The 22,126-nt window shown below is 42.8% G+C and overlaps 1 protein-coding gene across 1 annotated transcript in view; it reads right to left on the bottom strand.

The window, feature by feature from the left end:
- The window catches only part of LOC146810884 (A disintegrin and metalloproteinase with thrombospondin motifs 2-like), a 1,551,661-nt gene that overhangs the window by 487,892 nt on the left and 1,041,643 nt on the right, over positions 1-22,126 (bottom strand). Inside the window, exon 10 of the mRNA XM_085617927.1 lies at positions 4,927-5,040. Coding sequence (XP_085474053.1) covers positions 4,927-5,040 — 114 coding nt within the window. The remainder of the gene's footprint in view (positions 1-4,926; positions 5,041-22,126) is intronic.

The following is a 22,126-nucleotide window of genomic DNA, read 5'->3' as shown; positions in this document are numbered from 1 at the left end:
AATACTTTTGGATCAGGTTTGCGATATTTAAAATTGCATAATAATATCCCACCATTGTGTGGCACATCAAGTATGTTGTCAGCAGTGTTCAATTTTATAGCAATACTTTGAAGGCAGTAAGGAAAGCAACGGGGGCCATATAAGGACAGGGGGAGGGGCAGGCAATCTACAGTTCACGATATCACAGAAATACGAGGGATGCAAGCAGCAACTGGAACGAGGGAGAGATGCATAAAGATAGCCTGGAAAATAATGTACTATTATGGAGTGCTAAACAGCAATTGACTCTACTGTGATATGGAGCAGTGGAAAGATGGAATACATGCACTCGTATGGAGTGTGGGCATGAAATGAAAACAAGTACACTTGAAATGGGTCAGCCACAGGGAGATTATGTAAACATGCAAAACATAAACAAAAATTCTACAAAAGCTGATGAATACAGTACTTGGGCCATGAGACACTGATAAGTGAAACACACAAGGAACAACAGGAAATAGAATGCTACAGTCAATAGAAACAGAGGACAAGTAAGTGGTAAGCACACAAACCAATGAAAAGTAAGGGCTGGATGTAAGCCCCTGTTAAGATTTATATTAAATACAATAGATTTCACAATCACAGTGCAAGAACTGTGCAGGTGAAACCTAAAAAGGATCACTGTGATCCTCTACTATTTACAAGCTCTCCTTCAACTCTCATTAAAAAAGAAAACTGTCTCCCAATTACCTTTATGTTGCTGATAGATAGTTGTTCTATATTTGTATTCTTTCTGCCCACAGTGGCTCCATTATCTGGGCTCAGATGCCGAATTTGTTACCTTTTTCGAATGTTTGGTCTTTCACACAAAGCATATTTCTCGTGCAACGTTTTTCAATGATTGGAGTTTCATATTGTGTTTTCTCATAATCCTTTTTTTATTAAACCACACACTACAGTTGTCGCTTTATAAGGCCAAGTCAAAAGGCAGTGGCAGTGTAGCTCTGACTCTGTCTATCAGCAGTGGTGCCATTAATGATTAAAAAGAGCTGCCGCAGGACATGCCTCAAATGCAGAGGTCATCCTGCAATCTAGGAACATCGGCTGTGTGAGCTATTTATTGTCAGGAGACGAGAAAGTGACCTTAAAACATATCTGCAATTTAAAATTGTAAGAAAAACAAAAGAATTAAAGAAATATTAATATGAAAACACAGTAAAAGAAAGGACGTTTCTGCCACTGCTAAGAGTACATAGAATAATGCTAAAAGACAAAAATTGCTAATCTAGAATAAACGTGGATCTTATTGTGACATATCCTTTCTCGTTGCAAGAGACAAGAAGGTTTTTCCAGATGCCTACTTCTATTATAATATTTGTAGTGTGCTTACTGCTGATTTGTTCATTGCTATTATTAATATGAGGAAGCAGGTGATATAAACACAGAATTCTAGTATTCTAAAGAATGTTCCAAATAATGCTGTTATCCCTAAATCCTGAATACAAATCATGCCTTGGATAGCATTCATTCTGCATTGATGTAAGACTGCCTTTTAACTTAATCAGGCTGCTTTGATAATTTGCTGATATTCATCAGCTGTCGAGGGCTGTTGCTGACCCAGATCTTTGTTACCATAAATACTACTGTATGAGGGTCGACTTAAAATAATCTCGCTTTATATATTAACAACTCAGAGGCCACTGAGGCAAGGGAGTAACATGACAAACATGTTTTCCGCTATTCCAGAGGAATAAAACAAACCAAACTCATTGTGAGACTCCTGAGAAAGAAAACAGAAAAGCACAGAAAACATTTCACAATTTATTAACGTATCTCAGAAATACAATTTCAGGCAGGTTTAGTAATAGATGGATCCAGTGTAGAATCCTTATGGAAACATGAATACACTGGTGATGTGGGAGAAGACTTGAAACAGAAATCAAAGAAACGGAGCCAGGTACAAAAATGTCTGGATTTTGATCCCCCTGAAGCCACAAGCCTAAGCAAAACAATTTAAAATTAATATTAAAGCTTTTCAGTCAATCAGCTGGATTTATTCATTGCATCTAACCATCACTTTTTCTGCTGCCTAAGTGAGTCTCCCTAAGTAGGAGTATGCGCAGACGCAGGTCACAAATCTGCTGAACCATTGGACTCAAGCTGCACCTCGCTGATGAAGCTCTAATGAGGCTGAAACCAGTCTGGGGTTGCTTATGTTTGATATGGACTGTCCTTTGAGGTTTGGGGCTAATGCTGATGATGAGCTAAAAACAACAGAATGGAATGTGCCTCTGAGTTATTAAATGTGGTTAACATTTCCCCAAGCATCCATTAACCCCTTCAGTGCCACGCCCTTTCCCCGCCCTGTGCCGGGCATTACATTAGCGGGCGGGGTTCATGACGAGATAGTCTCGTCATGGGCACAGCGCAACCGTGCTCCATGACGAGACCATCTCGTCATGGGCACTGAAGCGGTTAATCCTTTTTGCACTGTCTAGCTGAGTTTTGCTAAGTAGGAGTAGTATGCCCAGGTATGCACCTAACTTTGCTCTACTATAGGACTCAAGCTGTACTCCACTGATGAGGCCGAGTAAAGCTGACATATTTCTATGGGTGCTTGTGATCCCATTTCCGAAGTACGTGACCAGGTAGTTCGATCTTGACCTTCCTTTGTGGGTACGTGGGGAGAGGGGTAATACACATTTGCATATGGTAGGTCCCTGTCTCTAATCCCATAGATGAGTTAAACAATGGAATGGAATGTGACTCCAAGTAGATTACTGGTGGCTGCGATGTTTAAGTATAACATCCGTCACTTTTGACGGAAAGTCAGAAAATATTCATATGCATCTAAAATTGTAACATGTTGGGTAAGTTATCTTCAACAAGTATGTTGTCCACCATAGATAAATTCCTTTCTACATCACCGTGCATCCTCAAGAATATCCAAATCTCATGAAGCCAGATATGTAATATGTTTATTAGTTTTCACTTAATATTCATGAGGCTTATGGGGCTGTATTGTAATGGGTTATTCTTTTAGCCTTTTCAATAAACAGGGCACAAGTTGTCATGTTAAAAAAAATAGTGGAAACACCAGGCCCTGATCAATGACGTGAAGGCTTCACAATGGGGCTGCTAGCCACACTCGCACAATTCATTGGAGCCTTCTGGAGGGATTATATTATGGACAGGACCTTCATTTTAGCTCTTCCTAAATCTCTGATGCTCTTTCTACTTTTGTCAGGGAGAACTATAGTTATACCTTATTTGGATTGTTTAAAGTGTTTGGGCTCGAAATGCTGCACAGAGCTATCTTACTGGTATGATTACCATGGTACTATGCCACCACTGTCACTGTGACCCTTCTAGTACTAAGTATCACATAGAGGCCTTCTATAGTTTGAGTAACTTGATCATCAAATTCTTTAATTGAAAAATAATTAGTATTTAGATAAAAACAAACATCATCTCCTACGACAATACATCTTCAAATCAAGCCGTAATTACTTTGCACATTTAAAATAATTGAAGTTACATATACGCTTCTGTCTTTTTCAGATTTCACACTATACTATGTTCAATCTGCAACATTGTTTGCACCAAGTTCACAGTAGCACAATAAATATTTAAAATGGACCCCCTGGGAAAATATTTCCGCAACTGAAGTATAGAGTCACCGGTAGTTGATTGCCCACGTTTGTGGCTTTCTATAAGATATCCTTCCCAATCTTGGAGGCAATAGTGCATGTTGCACAGGGGAAGGCATTTTATCTATTGCACATGAAGAAAACCCTGCTGCTGATTGTTTAACTTCTATTTAAAGCATTCAAAACAAGGTATCATGTTATCTTCTTCAGTCCATTGTAACACCTCACTAACAATATTAATGCTTCCACAGACACTACCTAAGGCTGTTCTCTTAGGCTTGCTGAGCAGAATCTACTTACTTGCTATTTCAAAATAAAAGTATGACTGTTGAAGACTGATTTTCATAAAAGGACGCACTTTCCAGAACTCATTTCCCTGTGACATGCATTTTCAGCTTCTTTGGGATGTTCCTAGTATGAGTTTGTTCCGCACATTCTTCAGTAATAATTATTATGAACATCTATTCCTGTGTTCACTCATTGTCTTAGTTCCTATAAGAGCACCTTATTGCATGCAAGAGAGATCTGTCCCAACTGCTAGATTACCTACAAAGCTCACTGACACTACTGAATATGCTGCACTATATAAAACATTTAAATAAATAACGCAAATTAAGTACACTTTGGCTTTCTTACATTTTTTAACTGCTTGGTTTTCTCTTTGATTTGAATAGAAAACAATAAAAGGAAATGTTATGTTTAATGTGCGCTTACCAAATCTCACTCATTCGCTCACTCAAATACATTCTTTTGTTACCGATGCAAAAACAAGTTTACATTCGCAATGTACTTTAATTCACAAATTCCTTGAATACCATGCTGATGGTCCTGTTATCTTCTGATCTTTACTTCACAATACTTCACAATATCACCATATTTTTTATATTTACACTATTGCAATATTTATAAACAACAAACACCAACACATAAACATGGTTTGTATCTTCTTGAGCTTTGTAAACTATTTGATAAAACGTTGTTTCAAATGTTGACTTGGAAAACAACAAGCAGTCTTTTTTTAAACTTTGATGTAAAATTGTACCTTTCAGGTTTTTTTTACAACTATTGTCCTAAGTATGGCTGTTAATAGCTAATGCATAAGAGTATTTATAGTGTTGCTGGAAAACTACAGAGCTAGAGTTAACTTTCCTGTAAGGTGTAATATTCCATTTTGTCTGAGAGTTATTTTCGTCTGATGACATTGCAGCACACAGAATAGTTTGACATTTCTTGTAAGAACTAATTACAAAATTGAAGGAAACATTTATAAGAGTTTAGTGCGAGATATTAGCCTCACCTTCCCAGGAGAACACATTGTTCCATCCAGCGGAGGCCCTTTCTTTGTTTTGCAGAAGTAGGGGTTATCAGGGTGACTACACCACAGCTGTTTACATGGATCAAAGGTGCGGAACTAGAAAATAAGATATTTGTCATGAGCAAACTGAGTTTCTGGAGTAAATACATGACACATCCACCACCACATAAAATAATAATATAAATATATTAGTTACACACAATTCTTTCTTAAATAAAATATTTTTCAAAGAAATGGACATGAATTTATAAAATAATCAGTAGACAATTACAATATGATTTGTCTAATTTACAAAGTGACCAAAAACATAAAGAAATCAAAAGCACTAAAGACGCATGTGAATGCGTGAAAGAGGTTTACGAAAAGATTTGTGACCCCCATAATGTTAAACATTCATGGAGTTTCTGCATTCGTTCCCAGAAAAGACACTGATAATATAATACATTGTGTGTACATCCTTACTGCCAATACCTATAAATGTGTTTATAATCTAGCATGTTTTCTTTGAATGCACATTGTAGGTGTTCCATCCCTACATAAGGTGAACAGCAGGTACTACAGCAGCCCAAAACATGTGACCCACAAAATATAATGTGTGATTTGTTTCTTAATACGTGTTTCTTTTTTAATTGTTATCCATTGCCTTATAATTACATTCTGATATTACTGCCTGCTTGCTTACAGATTTTGTACACATGTGTTCAGTTCAGAAGCAGTTCACTGGAAACTGAAAACATCTCTACATTACTCTTTCATTGGATCCAGATTGACCGTACACTTCTATTTCTGGTAAGTTATTAACACTGGGTGGACTTCTTGTATATTTCTTAGGAACTCAATAAATATATGCCATCCTCATATACTAAAATTAATTCACAGAAAGTGGTTGAGAATTGTGCACCGACTTTTGTGAATCAATTCTAATTTTGCGAATTTACAGATGCACAAATGGGTCGGTTCACAAAATACCGAGTTGCAGGTGGTGGCAGAATTACCTAGAACAACCTGCCTAATGAATAAAGCAGGTCACAATTGGCGACTCTTTATGATTGGACATAATTATAGGATGGTGGCCTGCAAGGGTCTGCAAGTCACCAGGTCTGTTATTGTTTTAAATTTAAAAAAGTGTATTTTCTTTCAAAAGTTTCACTGTGAGTTGGCAGTCGTCACATGGACCACTGCCAATTCTCCCTGAAATTTTTTGAAGGTTCACAAAGGGAAAGGAGCTCAAAGGGGACCCCTTTTTCTTTGCAAATCAGATATCACACTCTTTGAGGTATCTGCTCAATGTTTTGAAATTGCAATTGAGATCATAAACTGTTGATCTATTAATATCCGACTAACCCCTTTTCATGCTCAATCCTTTTTATGAGTCAGAAATAATTTTCCGAAATGCAAAGGATCTTTTGTAAATAAAGAAAAGCCCTTTTGTGGTCACAAACCTTGTGATTTGAAAATTGAACATATTGTAATCGCATATGATCTTTGTACGTAAGGCCCTATGTTCCTCTGAATTTGCATATGGGCTAACCTAACAATTTCTTATTTCAGAACTGAGTAAATCTATGCACATCTTGTAAATCACTTCTTTGTTGACCTCACAATTTTCATTGAGGGAACACATCAATCACAGAACTAAGTAAATTAATTGGTTCCTTTTACATATCATCTGAGTTGAAATCAAATGCATTTTTCTAGGAACAAACTGGGTAAGTATAAATGCTCCTATGAAGTTGAATCTGGTTTCACTTTGCAGATACTTCCCGGGAACGGAGTTAAATCTCTCTGCTCATTGAATTATACATCTGGGTATGAGGTGACCTCACACATTTTCCACAAGCAACTAACTACATCTGGGCAATTGTTATAAAGTCTGCTGGAAACTGAATGGAATTTGTACTCCTCAAAGTGTCCAGGTTAAACTTTTATGCTTCCTTTAAATCTTATCTGGGCTGACCTCTCAACATTTGAAACGTTAAAGACACAACACAATAAAAATCCCACTTCAATCATTAAAGATAGAGAAAAATCACAGAATCTGTGGGACTCCCTTGACATTGTTTTGATCCATTCCTGTCGAGGGCATTATGCCCATCTACACATCTGGGGTAGCTTTTTTTATTGGGACAACTGAGGAAATGCTGGGTGGTAAGAATTTTGTGGTTCCCTGCACCTTCCGAAAGCGTATATTACAAATGTGCAAGGAAAAATTGTGATTTTAGGCAAAGTTTGAGGTTTGCAGGGCATTGTGGGGTAAGAAACACTCAGCACACACAACTCTGGACTCCTCCGGGTGTCAAGTTTTCACAAATGTCTGGGTTTAGTAGGTTTCCCGAGCCGGCAGCCATGGCCGGGCACAGTTAACATAACTGCCCCATTGCCAAATCTGGTCAGTTTTTTGACAGGAAATGTTGATGTCTCCACACTATGTTTTGAGGCCTTTTCTGTCACGGACACTGGGCACAAGAAGGGTAGTGTTATTATCGTAACAAGTGGAAGAACGCCGGGCAGTAGGAATTTTGTGGATCCTTGTGTATTCTCGAAGTTTACATCACAGAAATGCATGGAAAATGTGTGATTTTAGGCAAATGTTAAGGTATGCAGAGCATTATGAGTAATAAAACATCATGGTGTCCATGCAAGGCATACCACCCTGGGGTCTCCTCGTAGTTTAGTTTTCAGAAATGTCTGGGTCTGGTAGGTTTACCCAGGTGGTGACCTACCCAAACCCTAAAGATGCAGCTATTCAGCATGGCAAGTACGAAGATACTGGGATTTTGCCCCACTCTCCTTGCCCATATGTAAAAACAATACCCAAAAGAATCAAAATATCCACTTGCTTGCCATTAGGATGGGGATGTTTTAGTAGGCAGGGGTGCAGAAAGAGTGTTGAGTCTTTAGGGGTTGAGGGTTGGGCCTGAAGTCAGACTAGGCCAGACCCCACCCGATTATTTTATTTTAAAAATCCTGCCATCCAGGGCTTTCTGCCCCCCAAAGGGATATTGGAGACAAACCTCCTCTTTGTCCTCCCTGCGATGGTCAAAATACTAGTTTGCCCCTTTTGGTATGGGGTATGGCCCAATCCAAGAGTGTGATGCCCCCACCCCTTTCTTTTGCTCCTACTGGAAAATCTCTGCTGTCACAGAGACTTTTTACATCCGTAGGTAACCTTTGGGCAATCTCCCTGTAAGAAATTGGATTTTTGTTTAGGGGTGGTGAAGACACTTCTCAACCAACAACCACAATCCTTGTCAGTGTGAACAACAAAAGTCAGTAAATAAACCTGGGCCTACATCTATGGTAGCATGAAGGTTGAACTTAGAGGTAATGTTTTAAGTATTTATGCAGCACTTAAACAGTAATGAAGTGAAAACACAACAAAAAAAAAATCCACACCAATTCAGAAAAATAGAAGAAATTGTAATAAATAAAATGACTTCAATCCAATAAATTAAATCGCACTTATTAAATTTTAAAGTTTTTAGTAAAAAAAGATCAAAGCACCAACCGCGGACATCTAGTCGCGCAAACTCGAAAACTATGGCCGACCACTATGGAGCTTTGTTCGGAGACACAAAGTGGATTGGGCTCAGTCTCAGCATTCTTTCGGAATTGGAAGAATATTTGAAGAAAAATGTCTGGGAGGATAAAGTTCAGCAGGGAAATGCAGCCTGTGGTGTCCGAGGAAGAGGAGGAGGCATTGTTGTTGGGGAGCTGCTGGACGAAGTCACAATGAAGATTTCTACGTTTGAATGTAGTCACTTTTTTGGAAGTTGAAAATGTCCAGCACAACAAAGCTGCAGGCTGTAGCTGACTAGGGCGCCACAAGGCCAGATACCCTTTTGCTACTGTGGAAAAGAATGTAGCGGGATCTACCACAAAGACAGGCTGACTGGCAATGTACCTCAGGCGGATTGGCAAGCAGTTAGGTCCAGGTCGCAGCGCGGGACGCTGTTTTCATTGCCACTGTTTCCTTGCCACTGCCGAGTGCCAATGTTTGGTGGGGACTCCAGGCCCCAGAACGCCTCACGCTCCCAGGAGGGAGGAACCTGCACCTCCAAGCGCTTTAAAAAGCGCCAACGAGACCGCAGCCCAGGACGCATGCGGGCCGCGCCCGGGCAAAGGGGAGGCCCATCCTGCACCCGTCAGCGACAGGAAGAGGCAGGGCAGGGTCACCCCCCTTGGCTTTCGCCCTCGACACGTTATGAGGATCCCCAACCCTCATTTTCTCTAATTGGGCCCAATAGTGGCCCCACTATTCCACACAACCCTCTACATAATTCAAATCGCTTAGACCAAATTACCACTGACTCCCACCTGCAGCCACACCCTATGTAGTAACTTTAGCAAATGTCCCGGTTCTCACTAACCCTGCAAACGAATCATGAGACTCTCTTAGTAACAAATCCCTAAATTGGTTGAACGTAAGGGTAGGACTTGGGGGGCACTCTTTGCTGACCTGAAAATGATTAGGAGGGTGAGATGGGTGGGAACAGGAAGCAAAACATTAGAGTGTGACTATGTTGTGCTCTCATTCACATCTCCCAATCTGGGCAAACTTATTTTTGAGAGAGCCAGTCTCCCTTCTCTCATACCAAAGCAGATTATGGTTTTACCACTTGTTTTTTTCTATCAACTCCCTGCCCACATCGAACAGCTACCACTTGCAGTAGGCCCAAATCACCAGGGGCTTCTGCTAGAGTACCAAAATCCAATTGAAACTCATAACAGGTTTGATTGCCTTTCCACTTTAAACGGCGTGGATTGACTAAAGAAACCTGTGGAGGTAAATAGGGAGAACCAGGGTGGCCATGTGAACGTCACTCCGCATGAGAGGCGGCCACAATCGGAGATTGACGAGGCACTTCAAGTCCAAATTTAATATCCTTTGTCTACAGGAGACTTGGGCAGTTGAGCCTATCCATATAAAGGGTTTTAAAACATTTTACAGCCCAGCGAAAGAGTCTAAGAAGGGGCGACCAAAAGGGGGCCTGTGTATTTATGTCTCAAACATGTTGGCTCCTTTAATAACTACAGCGATTGTAACAAGAGTTTTCTACCAAATTGTGTCTCTTGTAATCTCTGCACATGCTACTCTAGCCATTGTCAATTTTTAGAACAATGCGTGTTCATCGGATATTATTACAGCTCTCCACCAACTAGATCATGACCTAGAGAAGGCTTTTCTCTCTAACTGTAGTGATCCAATTGTTTTATGGGGTGGAGACTTCAACATACGCACATGCCCTGTGACATCTAATAAGGTATATGGTATGACATCCCCTGACCATTGTAAGACTACCTACTTTCTCCATTCGGAGTATGGGGATACTCTAAACGATTTAATTTTTAAATACAACTTGGGGTTCTGTAATGAATTAACTTGTATACCGGTTATAGTGAGGTGTACTTACAATGGAAGGGGTGAGAACAGTGTGACAGACTTCCTACTGTTCCCCCATTGTTACTCAACACTGGTTTTAGAGTTTACTGTTCACAACATTGCGCTCAGCGATCATTTCCTCAAAAGTGTCTCCCAGAATTTTAACCTTGCTGGACAGTCACGTGGCACACCAAAAGTTACTGCTCTAGAGGAAATTGCGATCTCTCGCCGTAATGGGTATGCGTTAAGGTGGTCCCTAGTGGAGCCATCTAACTTCCTAGCAAAATGGATTCGAAAAGAGAGGGAGGCTTTTGAAGTTTGCCTAGATGAAACTACAGAGACGCACAAATATTTATCCTAGCACTCAACAGGCGGGGTGAGGGCCTTTTTACAAACCAGAAAACACCAAAGGCGGGTGGGTGTGGCTGGTTTGACTCAGCATGTACTAAAGCTCACAGAAATTTGAAATTAGCCCTAGCGGAACAACCTAGAATTGTAAGGAAAGTCCGGGAGTGCAGACTAGCATATAAATTAGCCATTGAACAATGGAAAATAAATTTGAAGGAGGATTCATGGAATAAGTTACTTGAGGCTAGTTCATCTAATGATAACACCACGTTTTGCTGTGTTATCAATTCTCCTTCCCATAACCTCCCAGACTCTCCCCATGCAGAGATAGCTGTCACAGAGGATGCTTGGATAGCTCATTTCACTAATCTGTATTTCCCTAGGGAAGACACTGTAATTCCCCCCATCAATTTCATTGGCCCTTTAAAGGTCCCAAGATATCCAGAGTTTTTCTTGAACGAGGTTGTCCTTGCACTGAAAGAAAGCAAGGAGGGTAAAGCCCCAGGGCCCGACGGGATTCCTATTGATCTGTTTAAATTTAATATTGAGCTCTGGGGCCCTAGCCTCACTTTGCTTTTTAAAGCCTGCCAAGACCAGGGATTTTTATCCACCTGGCCTGAGTCACTTATTGTTCCCATCTTCAAGAAGGGCGACCGTAACAACCCAGCGCAATATAGGCCCATCTCTCTTTTGGACTGCCTGGTTAAGGTGGCTGGTTGTATGCTTTTAGGATGACTTCAGGATTGGGCCGATACAAATAATATCCTCTCGGACCTACAGTACGGGTTTAGGGCTGGGTTGGGAACGGTAGAGCAGGCCATCAACTTAGATTTATTAATTGGCAAATACGTGCATATGAAAGCTGGCAATCTGTTTTTAGTTTTTGTAGATTTATCATCTGCTTTTGATTTGGTAGTTCATGACAAGTTATGGACTATCATGGCCAACATGGGCGTGGATTGCACCATTGTGAACTTCCTCAGGGACTTGTATGCCGAAGGCAGAGGTAGAATACGTTATGGCCTTAATGGCACTTGTACTGAGCCATTCAAAATAGGAAGAGGGGTACGCCAGGGATGTGTTATGACCCCCTTCTTATTTAACCTCTATATTAACAGCGTAGGCGACATACTGGCAAGCAAATGTGCTGATCTACCCCAGGTTGGTCAACGGCCTATACCCGCATTATTTTATGCCGACGATGCGGTGTTATTGGCCCGCACTCCCTTAGCCCTGCAGCGTCTGGTGGATGAGTTCGCTCAGTTCATGCGAAATATTGGGCTAAAAAATCAATATAGCCAAAACCTTCACCATGAAGATCGGGAAGAAGACCACTCGCTGCCACGACATCGTTATTGAGGGTTCCACTATTCAGTTTACAGAGTGTTTTTCATATTTAGGCATTGTTTTTAATCAATCAGGGTATTGGCAAGGGGCGATCAAATCTAGGCGACTCCACTTCATGAAAAGCACAATGGCTCTGTTAAGTTTTACCAGACAGCTTGGCTTTAAACACCCAAAGGAGATGATGACAATTTACAATGGTAAGTGTAGATCCTCTGCCATGTACGGGGCTGAGCTCTGGGGGCATGGAAAGATTGATATATTACAGCTTGAAGAAAATATTTTTCTTAGGTCTCTCCTTGCTCTCCCGAAAAGTAGCCCAACCTATGTGTGTCACTCTGAACTGGGTGCCCCCTATATAGCAGACCTGATTAGGATCGAGCCAGTGCTCTAATAACACAAAATATGGTCATCTGAACATACAACTCTAAATTGAGCCATAATTGCTGATTGCCAAAAATCTTGTAATGCTCTTAACATCCCGTGGCTCAAATATGTGCATAACTTTCTGATAGAACTGAAATGCATTTTGTTATTGGAGGAAATCAGATTAGCGTCTGAAATCTGTAAACCAACTAAGCTGAGGAATCAAATGATCTTGACTAGTTTTCGTATGCAACCTTATCTAGTCAACGTGTATAACTCTCGTCACAGGTTTGTGCTTACCCGCTTCCGGTTGGATATCTTCCACCGTTTAATTAGCTTTCCCATTACTAACAACTGGTCACTCGACCTGGGAAATTGCATGTGCGATGACATCTCACCTCAGAACACCATGCTTACCATGCTTTTCTGTAAACGCATATCAGGGTTGAGACAGAAACGCATTAAACCCTTGTTATTACAGATGGGTTTCACACAATGTCGCCTGGCGTTTATTTATCTGCAAATGCTACCAAATATTTTTATCTGTACAGTAATGTCACGATTTTTGCTGGCCATTATTAATTACAGGAAGCAGTTGTAAATAGTAAACATATTATTGTGCTGCGATGACAGTTTTCTAACCCTTTTAATATTCTTGTTTTTATACAGAAGAATTTTGAACCTTGTTTTAAATTTCTTTTTGGGATATTTTAAAGTATTGTCATGGACGTATTTTGTAGCTTTTATGATTCACTTCGTGATTTCGAATAAAGCTTATTTTGATTTGATTTGAGGTCCAGGTCTCCTGTTGGTTCTAAGGCCACTTTTGGTGGAAATTTTTTAAGTGCCATATTTCTGTTTTTGGTTGTTTGGGCACATTTAACACTGCCTCCAAGAGGCCAGGACTGGATGAGCACCACTTGAAGGGTAGGCCTTGCTTCAGGCAGGGTCCAGGTGCAGGGTTGTTGGAGCTTTCTGAGTCCCTGTATCTCAGAACAGGATGCATCCAACTAGCCATTGGAATCACTCTTGTAGCCTTTGATCAAGCTCCAAGGCAGGCTTCAAGCTACAGGGCAGTCATATGAGGGTAGACGGCAGGTTTCAAGCATCAGGGCAGTCCTCTCATAGCAGCAGGGCAGTCCTCTGAGGTACAAATCAGGCCTCAAACAGCAGGGCAGTCCTCTGAAGTGCAAGGCAGTTCTTCTGGGGGCCCTCCGCATGTGCAGGAGTGAACTGAAGAGTTGGTCTGAGGGTCCAATCTGTATACCTGGTGCTACCCTTTAAAGTGGAAGAAACTTATAGACTTCCCTCCACATCTAGTTTTTAACATTTCCTTCCTCCCCTGCCCATGCTTATGAGTGTGCTGCGGCAGCCCCTTTAAAAAGTAAGTGGAACAGAGAACAGCTCTGACCCTCCCACCCTGGCAGGGAGGCCTGTACCACCAACACCTAGTCCCCCTTTGTTTCACTGTCTGGGAAGAATACATAAAGACTAATTGCTACTCTATTCACAGTCATGTGATCCATGATACAGGCTGGAGGCAATAAATGGTTAGGACAAGAAAATTGCAACTTTCTTTAAGTGGCATTTTCAGAATTGTGAAAAAAAATCCGACTATACCATTAAAGAGGATCTTAAATGACCGTTCTTTTGAGACCAAACATGACATTTTTAGCTGTTCCCAATCAAATGTTATCACATGTTAGCATTTATCAATTGTAATAAGGTAACCCAATGTTATAATATGGGAGAGATAGATCTCACATTAATAAAAACTAATTTGAGAGTTTTTCACTAGCAGGACATTTCAAACCTAAAAGTACACGTACACCTTTTTAAATGAAGTGCACCGTGCCCTATAGGCTGTTTAGTTCCTACCTTAGGGGTGACTTACATGAAATAAAAAGGGAGGGTTAGGTCTGGCAAAAGGTATATTTTGCCAAGTAAAACTGGCAGCTCAAAGACTGTACACAGGCTGCAATGGCAGGCCTGAGACATAGTTTAAAAGGCTACTTAAGTGGGTGGCACAAAAAGTGCTGCAGGCCCACTGGTAGCATTTAAATTACAGGTCCTGGGTATACGTTGCACCAATTTACTAGGGACCTAGAAGTAAATTAAATGTGCCCATCAGGTGTTGGCAAATGTTATCATACATTAAGGAGTGAGCACAAGCACTTTAGCATTGGTTAGCGTGGTAAAGTGCGCAGAGACCTAAAGCCAACAAAAATGAATTTCAGCAACAAGTGGTGAGTAGTCAAAAAGTTAGGGGGAAGACCAACCTAAGGGCTGTCAGATCTAACATTTCTCAATTTTTGCAATCCTTCTATCTGCCCCCAGTGGGGCAGAAAGATACTACTGCTCCTTCTGGGATGTGTGTATGGCTCGATGCCATGGTATGATACCCTACCCTTTGTTTGTTTGGTCACCATTTTGAAATCCCTGGTGTATAGTGGGCCTTCTACACTCCAGGGGCAAATTAGGGCCAACCCTCCTCTCTGCACCCCTGGGATGAGGGAGCAGGACAACTGATTGACCAGCGGCAAAGTGAGACGCCCAAACCCCTTTCTATTGCCTCAAATGCAAAATCGCTGGTGACTGATGAGCTTTCTGCACTCACAGGGGACATATTTGGCCCAAACTTCCCAATTGAGATTAAACTCCTATTTGTCCCCGGGGGGCAGAAAATCACTATTGCCCCTTCTGTGTTTGGGGTATAGCTTGATGTCGTGGTAGTCCACCCCATCCTTTTGTTAGTTTTGGTGCCCTTTTAAAATCAGTGGTGTCTCGTTGACTTTCTGTCCCACCAGAGGGAAATTGGGCATAAACCCCCCTGTCTGCCCCAGAGGGAAGGGCACAGATGCCAGAGTGTGATGTCTGTACCCTCTCTTTGCCCCAAATGCAATATTGCTGGTGTCTAGTGGGCTTTCTAACCTCAGGGCATATGTGGGGCAACTTCCCCAAATTAGGAGAAACCTCCTAACTGACCCTGGGAAGCAGAACGATAAAGTGCCCTTACTCAGATGGCAGTATGGCTCGATGCCTTGGTAGGCCACCTAATCTTTTTGTTTGTTTGGAATACCTGGTCTCTAGTGTGCTTTCTGCTGACCACAGGGGCTTATTGGGGCCAAACCTCGTCTGCCCACTGTGGGCAGAAAGAGTGGCTTGTCCTTCTGGGGTGGAATTATGACCCATGCCACGGTCGGACTACCACACCCCTTTCTTTTGCCCCAAAAGCAACATCCCTGGTGTCAAGTGGGATTTGTAGTGGGGCCAATTGGGAGCAAATCTCCAAGTCCACCCCAGGGGGCAGAAAGACTGCCTTTTTTAGGGGTGGGTGCATGGCCTTGTGCATTGTGGGCCGCCATCACCACTTTGCTCTATTTATTTTTATTTGTTCCTGTGTCTAATGGTCTTTCTGCCCCACCTGGGGAGGCAGGTTGAGATAAACCTTCAATCTGATCTGTGAGGGGGGCAGAAAAACAGTTGCACATTTTTCGGGGTGTGGGCACGGCCATGCCCATGGTGGATATCCCCACCCCTTAGTTTTATTTATTTATTTTAACCCCCTATTGGGCTTTCTGTGCCGCGGGGGGCATATTGTGGCGAATCCCCTAATCTGCCACCTCATGGGTGGCAGAAAGATGTATAGTGGCTGGTATTTGGGTTAGGCCATGACCCTGTGCATGGTGGGTCTCCCCCACCCCTTTGTTTTTTTCTATTTATCCTTCTGGTCTAGTGGGCACTCTGCTCTTCCAGTGTTGGCAGATTGGGGCAAACATCCAATCTGTCCTTCAGGGGCAGCAAAAAGACTGTTACACCCTTTTGCAGTGGGGCATGGCCATGCCCATGGTGGGCAGCCCCCACTGCTTAGTTTTTTTAATCCCCTTGGGGGGCAGATTGGGCTAAATCCCCTAATATGCCACTTCAGGTGAAGCAAAAAGACTGTAATTCCTTGTTTTGGGTTGGGGGCATATCCCTGTGCATGGAGATCAGCCCTAGCCCCTTTATTTTATTTTTAGATATTTATCCATGCTGTCTAGTGCAATTTCTGCTCTTCTAGGGAGGTAGATTGGGACAAACCTCCAATCTGTACCCCAGGGGGAGCTGAAGGACTGTTTCACCCTTTTGAGGTGCAGGCACGGATATGTTCATAGTGGATAGTCTCACCCCTACATTTTGTATTAATTATATCATCAGTGGTGTCAAGTAGACTTTCTGCCCCCAGGGGGGCACAGTGGGTTAATCATACCCATCCACCGCTGAGGTTGGGCAGAAAGACAAAATCTTTGGGAGGAGTACAAGCCTGTGCCGAAGGGACTGCTCCCACATCAAAACTACTTGGTGTCTAGTGGATGGATGCCAACTTGGGGATAGTTCTCCTGTGGTGATCTTAAATCAGGGATACACTGGGTAGAGATACTATTGGAAAGTGGAGAGTCTTCCCTTCCCACTGAAACATCCCTGAAATATGCCTCGAAAACTGATGCACTAAAATTATAATGCACCAATAGGCTCATTTTACCTTTCTTTTGTAGTAATGACCTCAGTGCACCCTGTATGCCGATAGTCATTACCAAAAGTAAAAAAGACTTAGGCTGCTAGGGAAGGTCTACCCAGCAGGCTGAGCTGAAAATGAAATAAATGTTATATATTTATAGCAATTCTACCCCCAATCTGCTTATTCTAAGACCTAGGCCTGCTATTGTTCAGCAAGTGAAGGCTTGAGGTAGAAAAGGTGATATGATTCTACCAGGCCTGCCTCGATATTGCTATGCATAAAGGTTCCCTTCTAACTCTTCTCACTTTGTGCTTAGCTTTTATAAGATTATTTCACCTTTGCTGAAACTTTCAAAATAAAAAATTAACAGAGTGACCTGATGGATGCCCTTTCAATTATTTTTATTCGGCAAGCCTTTGTTCTTTGCAAAATAATAAATGAGACACTTAGTTATCAACCTTCTAAAGACTCTTCAGAAACCAATAGCAGAAATACTGCAAATATATTCAAGCAAACATGATTATCACGCTACAGAACAGAATCATATGAACCAAATGTGCATTCTATAAATCACATATATTCAATTTTGATTGACTGGTTAACACATATAACTAAAGAATGGGAATACCAGAAGAAAAAAATGTAATATACATGACACTTGTGATGTTAGCATGCACACTTTGCGCTGTAAGCACACAAGTGATGGAAAAATAATACAGATAAATGTTAGAGAGCTGTCTCTGTTTACATTTCTGCCACTCACAGCTGCAAAAGGCAGCTTTTGTTTTCTATTTCTCTCTCTGTGCTGGTGCCGCTCTAGCATCCCCATGTACCAGGCAAAAAGTTGGGGGGAAGACCACCCTAAGGCTGTCAGGTAGTGTGCTTTACTAGAGACTTAAAAAGTAAATTAAATAAGCTAATTGTGGCTAGGTCAATCAAATCATGTTTAGGGAGCAAGCACATGCACTTTATCACTGGTTGGCAGTGGTAAAGTACCCAGAGTCCTAAATCCAGCAAATTCAGCAAAATTGGAGGCAAGCAGGAAAAAGGTTTGGGGGAAGAACACACTAAGGCTGACAGGTCTAACAAGCGTGTACATAAGTCAGATGTCATTACTGTATATGGGCATGGCATTGGGTGACACGTTGACAATATAGTGCACTGTTTCTCATTTGCAATTTAGGGCTTATGTTTGCTTAGATACTTATCAGTTGTCATCTTGAGCAATAAAACCGTATGTGAACACCATACATTCCGGCTCATCTTCCGACGCCTGCCCCCACCCCATCTTCAACAAGGCAAGCTCCATCATCACACCACATCTCTGAAAGATCATCAACATCTCCTTCGAGAACACCACCTTCCCAGAGAGCTGGAAACATGCAGAGATCAACGCCCTACTCAAGAAAGCCAAGGCGGACCCAAAGGACCTCAAGAACTTCCGAAATATCTCCCTGCTACCGTTCCTGGCGAAAGTCAATGAGAAGACCGCCAACAGACAACTGACCCACTCCCTGGAAGAGAACAACGTCCTGGACTCCTCCCAATACGGCTTCCGCAGCAATCACAGCACCGAAACCGCCCTCATCGCCACCACTGACGACATCAGGACCATACTGGACAAAGGCAAAACCGCGGCCCTCTTCCTCCTGGAACTCTCGGCCGCCTTCGACACCGTCTGCCACCACACCCTGTGCACACGCCTCCACAACGCAGGGATCCGAGGCAAAACCCTGGACTGGATCACCTCCTTCCTCACTGGCAGAACCCAGAGAGTCTGCCTCCCCCCTTTCCGATCCGAAGCCAAAGCGATCACTTGTGGCGTACCCCAAGGATCATCCCTCAGCCCGACCCTCTTCAACATCTACATGACACTGCTCGCCAACATCGTCCGAACACACCACCTCAATATCATCTTGTATGCCGACAACACCCAACTGATCCTCTCCCTCACCAAGGACGCGCTTACTGCCAAATCCAACCTCCATGAGGGAATGAAGGCTGTCGCAGATTGGATGAAGTCTAGCCGACTGAAAGTGAACTCAGACAAGACGGAGGTCCTCATCCTCGGCTCCACTCCCTCCGCATGGGATGACTCCTGGTGGACAGCCACACTGGGAGCTTCCCCGACACCCACCAACCACACACGCAACCTGGGGTTCATCCTGGACTCAACGCTCTCCATGACCCAGCAAGTCAACACTGTCTCTTCCTCCTGCTTCAACACCCTCCGCATGCTCTGCAAGATCTACAGATGGATCCCCACCGAAACCAGAAGAACGGTCACCCAAGCACTCGTCAGCAGCAGGCTGGACTACGGCAACACCCTCTACGAGGGAACTACGGCTACACTCCAGAAGAGACTCCAACACATACAGAACGCCTCCGCACGTCTCATCCTCGGATTCCCTCGCCACAGCCACATCACCACCCACCTGAGAGATCTGCACTGGCTCCCGGTCAACAAGAGGATCACCTTCAAGCTCCTCACCCCCGCTCACGAAGCACTCCACAACGCCAGACCAGCATACCTCAACGAACGATTGTCCTTCTACACCCCAAACCGCCAGATTCGCTCTGCGAACCTCGCCCTCGCAACCGTCCCACGCGCCCGCCGAACGACCACCAGCGGCAGAACATTCTTCCACCGCGCCGCCAAGACATGGAACACCCTTCCCGCCTACCTGCGTCTGACCCAGGACCTGCTGACCTTCAGGGGACTTCTCAAGACCTGGCTGTTCGACCAGTAGCTGCTTCCCCCCACCCCTCAGCGCCTTGAGACCCTCACGGGTGAGTAGCGCACTCTACAAATGATTGATTGATTGATTTGTGATCAGAAATCTGAGTACAGTTGAGTAATAATGAGCTGTATTTGCATAGTGCCGTGCTTTCCAAACTTTGAAAAACCACGATTCAATTTTTGGAACGACAAACTTCCGCGACCCACCTTTCTTTAATGGACATGAGGCGAGGCGATTTTTTAATGTAATTAAAGCATTGTATGGTAGCGCATTGTTATTTACAGACAGCGCTTTTTCCCGTGAAATGGCCACTAAATAAACGTACAGTTTTACGGATAAAACTATATGGAGCTGTGATACGGCGTCCCAAATAGCTGGGACTTCCAAGATGGCGCCCGTCGAACTCCCCGTGGGCACAGAAGGTGAAGTTGGAAGAACGGACCAACCTGAGATGCCAGGCTCGGCACAAAAGGAATCATGGGAGGCTGACGAAGGAGAAGGGCGAGAGGAGCAGAAAGGTGAGACGGAGAATCAGGAGGAGAGAAGTAGCTGCGGACTAACGTCGGAGCTGTTGACTGAAGGAGCTGAACGAGAGGAGAGCAACCCGAGATATCGCCTAGAGGCTAAGTTGACATATCCTGCGGTCCCCGAGAGAGAGAGAACGCGGTGATACCCCTTACTGCGGTCCAGGAGGGTCGCAGTTGCAGGCAAGTCCCATTGTTCTACTTTGTTAAAAACTGGTGGGGAATTGGGAAAAAGCTGTGCACACCCCAACTGTAGTGATAAGAAGGGAGCACTCCCTTTCACCACCCCCCTCCTTCCACTTTCACATTGGGTGATTGCACGGGAGACAGGTAGTTAAACTATCAAGAGTAAAATACGCCCAGGTCTGACTTAATTATTATTATTTTTTATTATTTTTTTTATTTTATTTTTTAGTACTCCATTGCTCCAGGGCAGCAGACACGTCACCAAGGGCAACCTGGTTTCCAACACGGACCCACTACATATAATTCCAGAGCCAGGACTGGAAAAGACCAGACGGATTTTGTTTGGTTTACCTTTCTCCCTTTTGTTTTGTGGTCTACCGTACCTGAGACCTTTATGAAATCCTTTATTTTTCAGGTTCAAGGGCGAATAAGAGTAATAATCTGACAACCCTAGTAAAGGACTTTGGCCTTATGTAGAAGTAAGATAGCCCCTTGACCGTCATAGGTTCGGTGACATATGACAGACACATACATAATGTTGCACGGAAATTGGGTTTCTGTGAATGTTAATTCTTGGTTTGTTCTGATCCTATTAAAATCTCTGTTTCCAGCATACTTCAGTATTACAAAAGAAGTGGTTCATTTTTGCTTTCCTGACTGCTGAATGAAAACAGTTTATGTACAGGTATATCCATTTTGTAGTGAGTTGCAAAAAAATCCGGCAACCTCCAGCTTTTCATGTCACACTCCTCTTACTCCAGCAAAATGGTCATATAGTTCACTTATAAATTCCTCTCACTTTGCAGTCTGATGAAGAAAAGTAAACACCAATCCCCATGTTAAAAGAATCAGCAGCAATTCGGCAGCAATTTGTCAGAAGGCCAACCATGACATTTGACCTCTGTCTTTGAGGCACGCAAATGAGAGAAGATAAACACAGAATTTAAAGACATCCTTATCTATTGCTCAGACATTTCCTGACCCACCTAAAATCGCTGGTAGGCAGCAATCTACAGATGGGCAAACGCTGGCACAGTGTATATAACAATCCAATTTGAAATTAGGTACTTGAATAACGGGTGTTATTATTAACTAAATGGTGCATGTTTTATCAACCTCGGAGCATTGAAAAACTGTGACAGTTCAGTCCTAATCTACAACAAGCAACCATATTGGCGGACAGTGTAAATACTGTACTGTAACTTCTAGTTTTATACTTTACATCGATCTGTAGTTTCTCTTGGTTGTTCTGTGTACATTCTTTGTTTTGGTACTTCGACACTGACACCTTCTTGGTTTCTTATGCTGTTCATGCATTCTTTTCAGGATCCCCTCATTCATGTTCAATGCGTTCTAACAACAACCACTATTTCAGACAAATTGAAACCTGGGCAAAACGTACAACTATGTCTCCTCTCGACATATTTTCAGTACAGATGTCAGCACTTTAGCATTCTGAAATGCGATGAAGGATATAACAACTTAATGCAGTGTATGATAAATCAGCTGAAATGGATGCATTTATTATTCATTGAAGTGCTCAGTCCTTGGAGGTCCTCACAGCACTCTACTGAGCCCATGCAGGCGCTCCATAGAGCTCGTGTAGGTAATTCACTGAGATCATACAGCATCCAAATCAATTTGTGCGGGCACATTACAGCTAGGGCAGGCACTTCACAGTTCGTGCAGGCACTTAATTGAGATCATGTTGGCACCCAACTGAGCTCATGCCGGTACATCATTGAGATCCTGCAGACACTCAAGTGGAGCACCTGCACAATACTACAGGAGC

Source organism: Triturus cristatus, chromosome 7 (assembly GCF_964204655.1).
Source record: "Triturus cristatus chromosome 7, aTriCri1.1, whole genome shotgun sequence".
NCBI lineage: Eukaryota > Metazoa > Chordata > Amphibia > Caudata > Salamandridae > Triturus > Triturus cristatus.
This window is presented reverse-complemented; position numbering and strand designations above follow the sequence as displayed.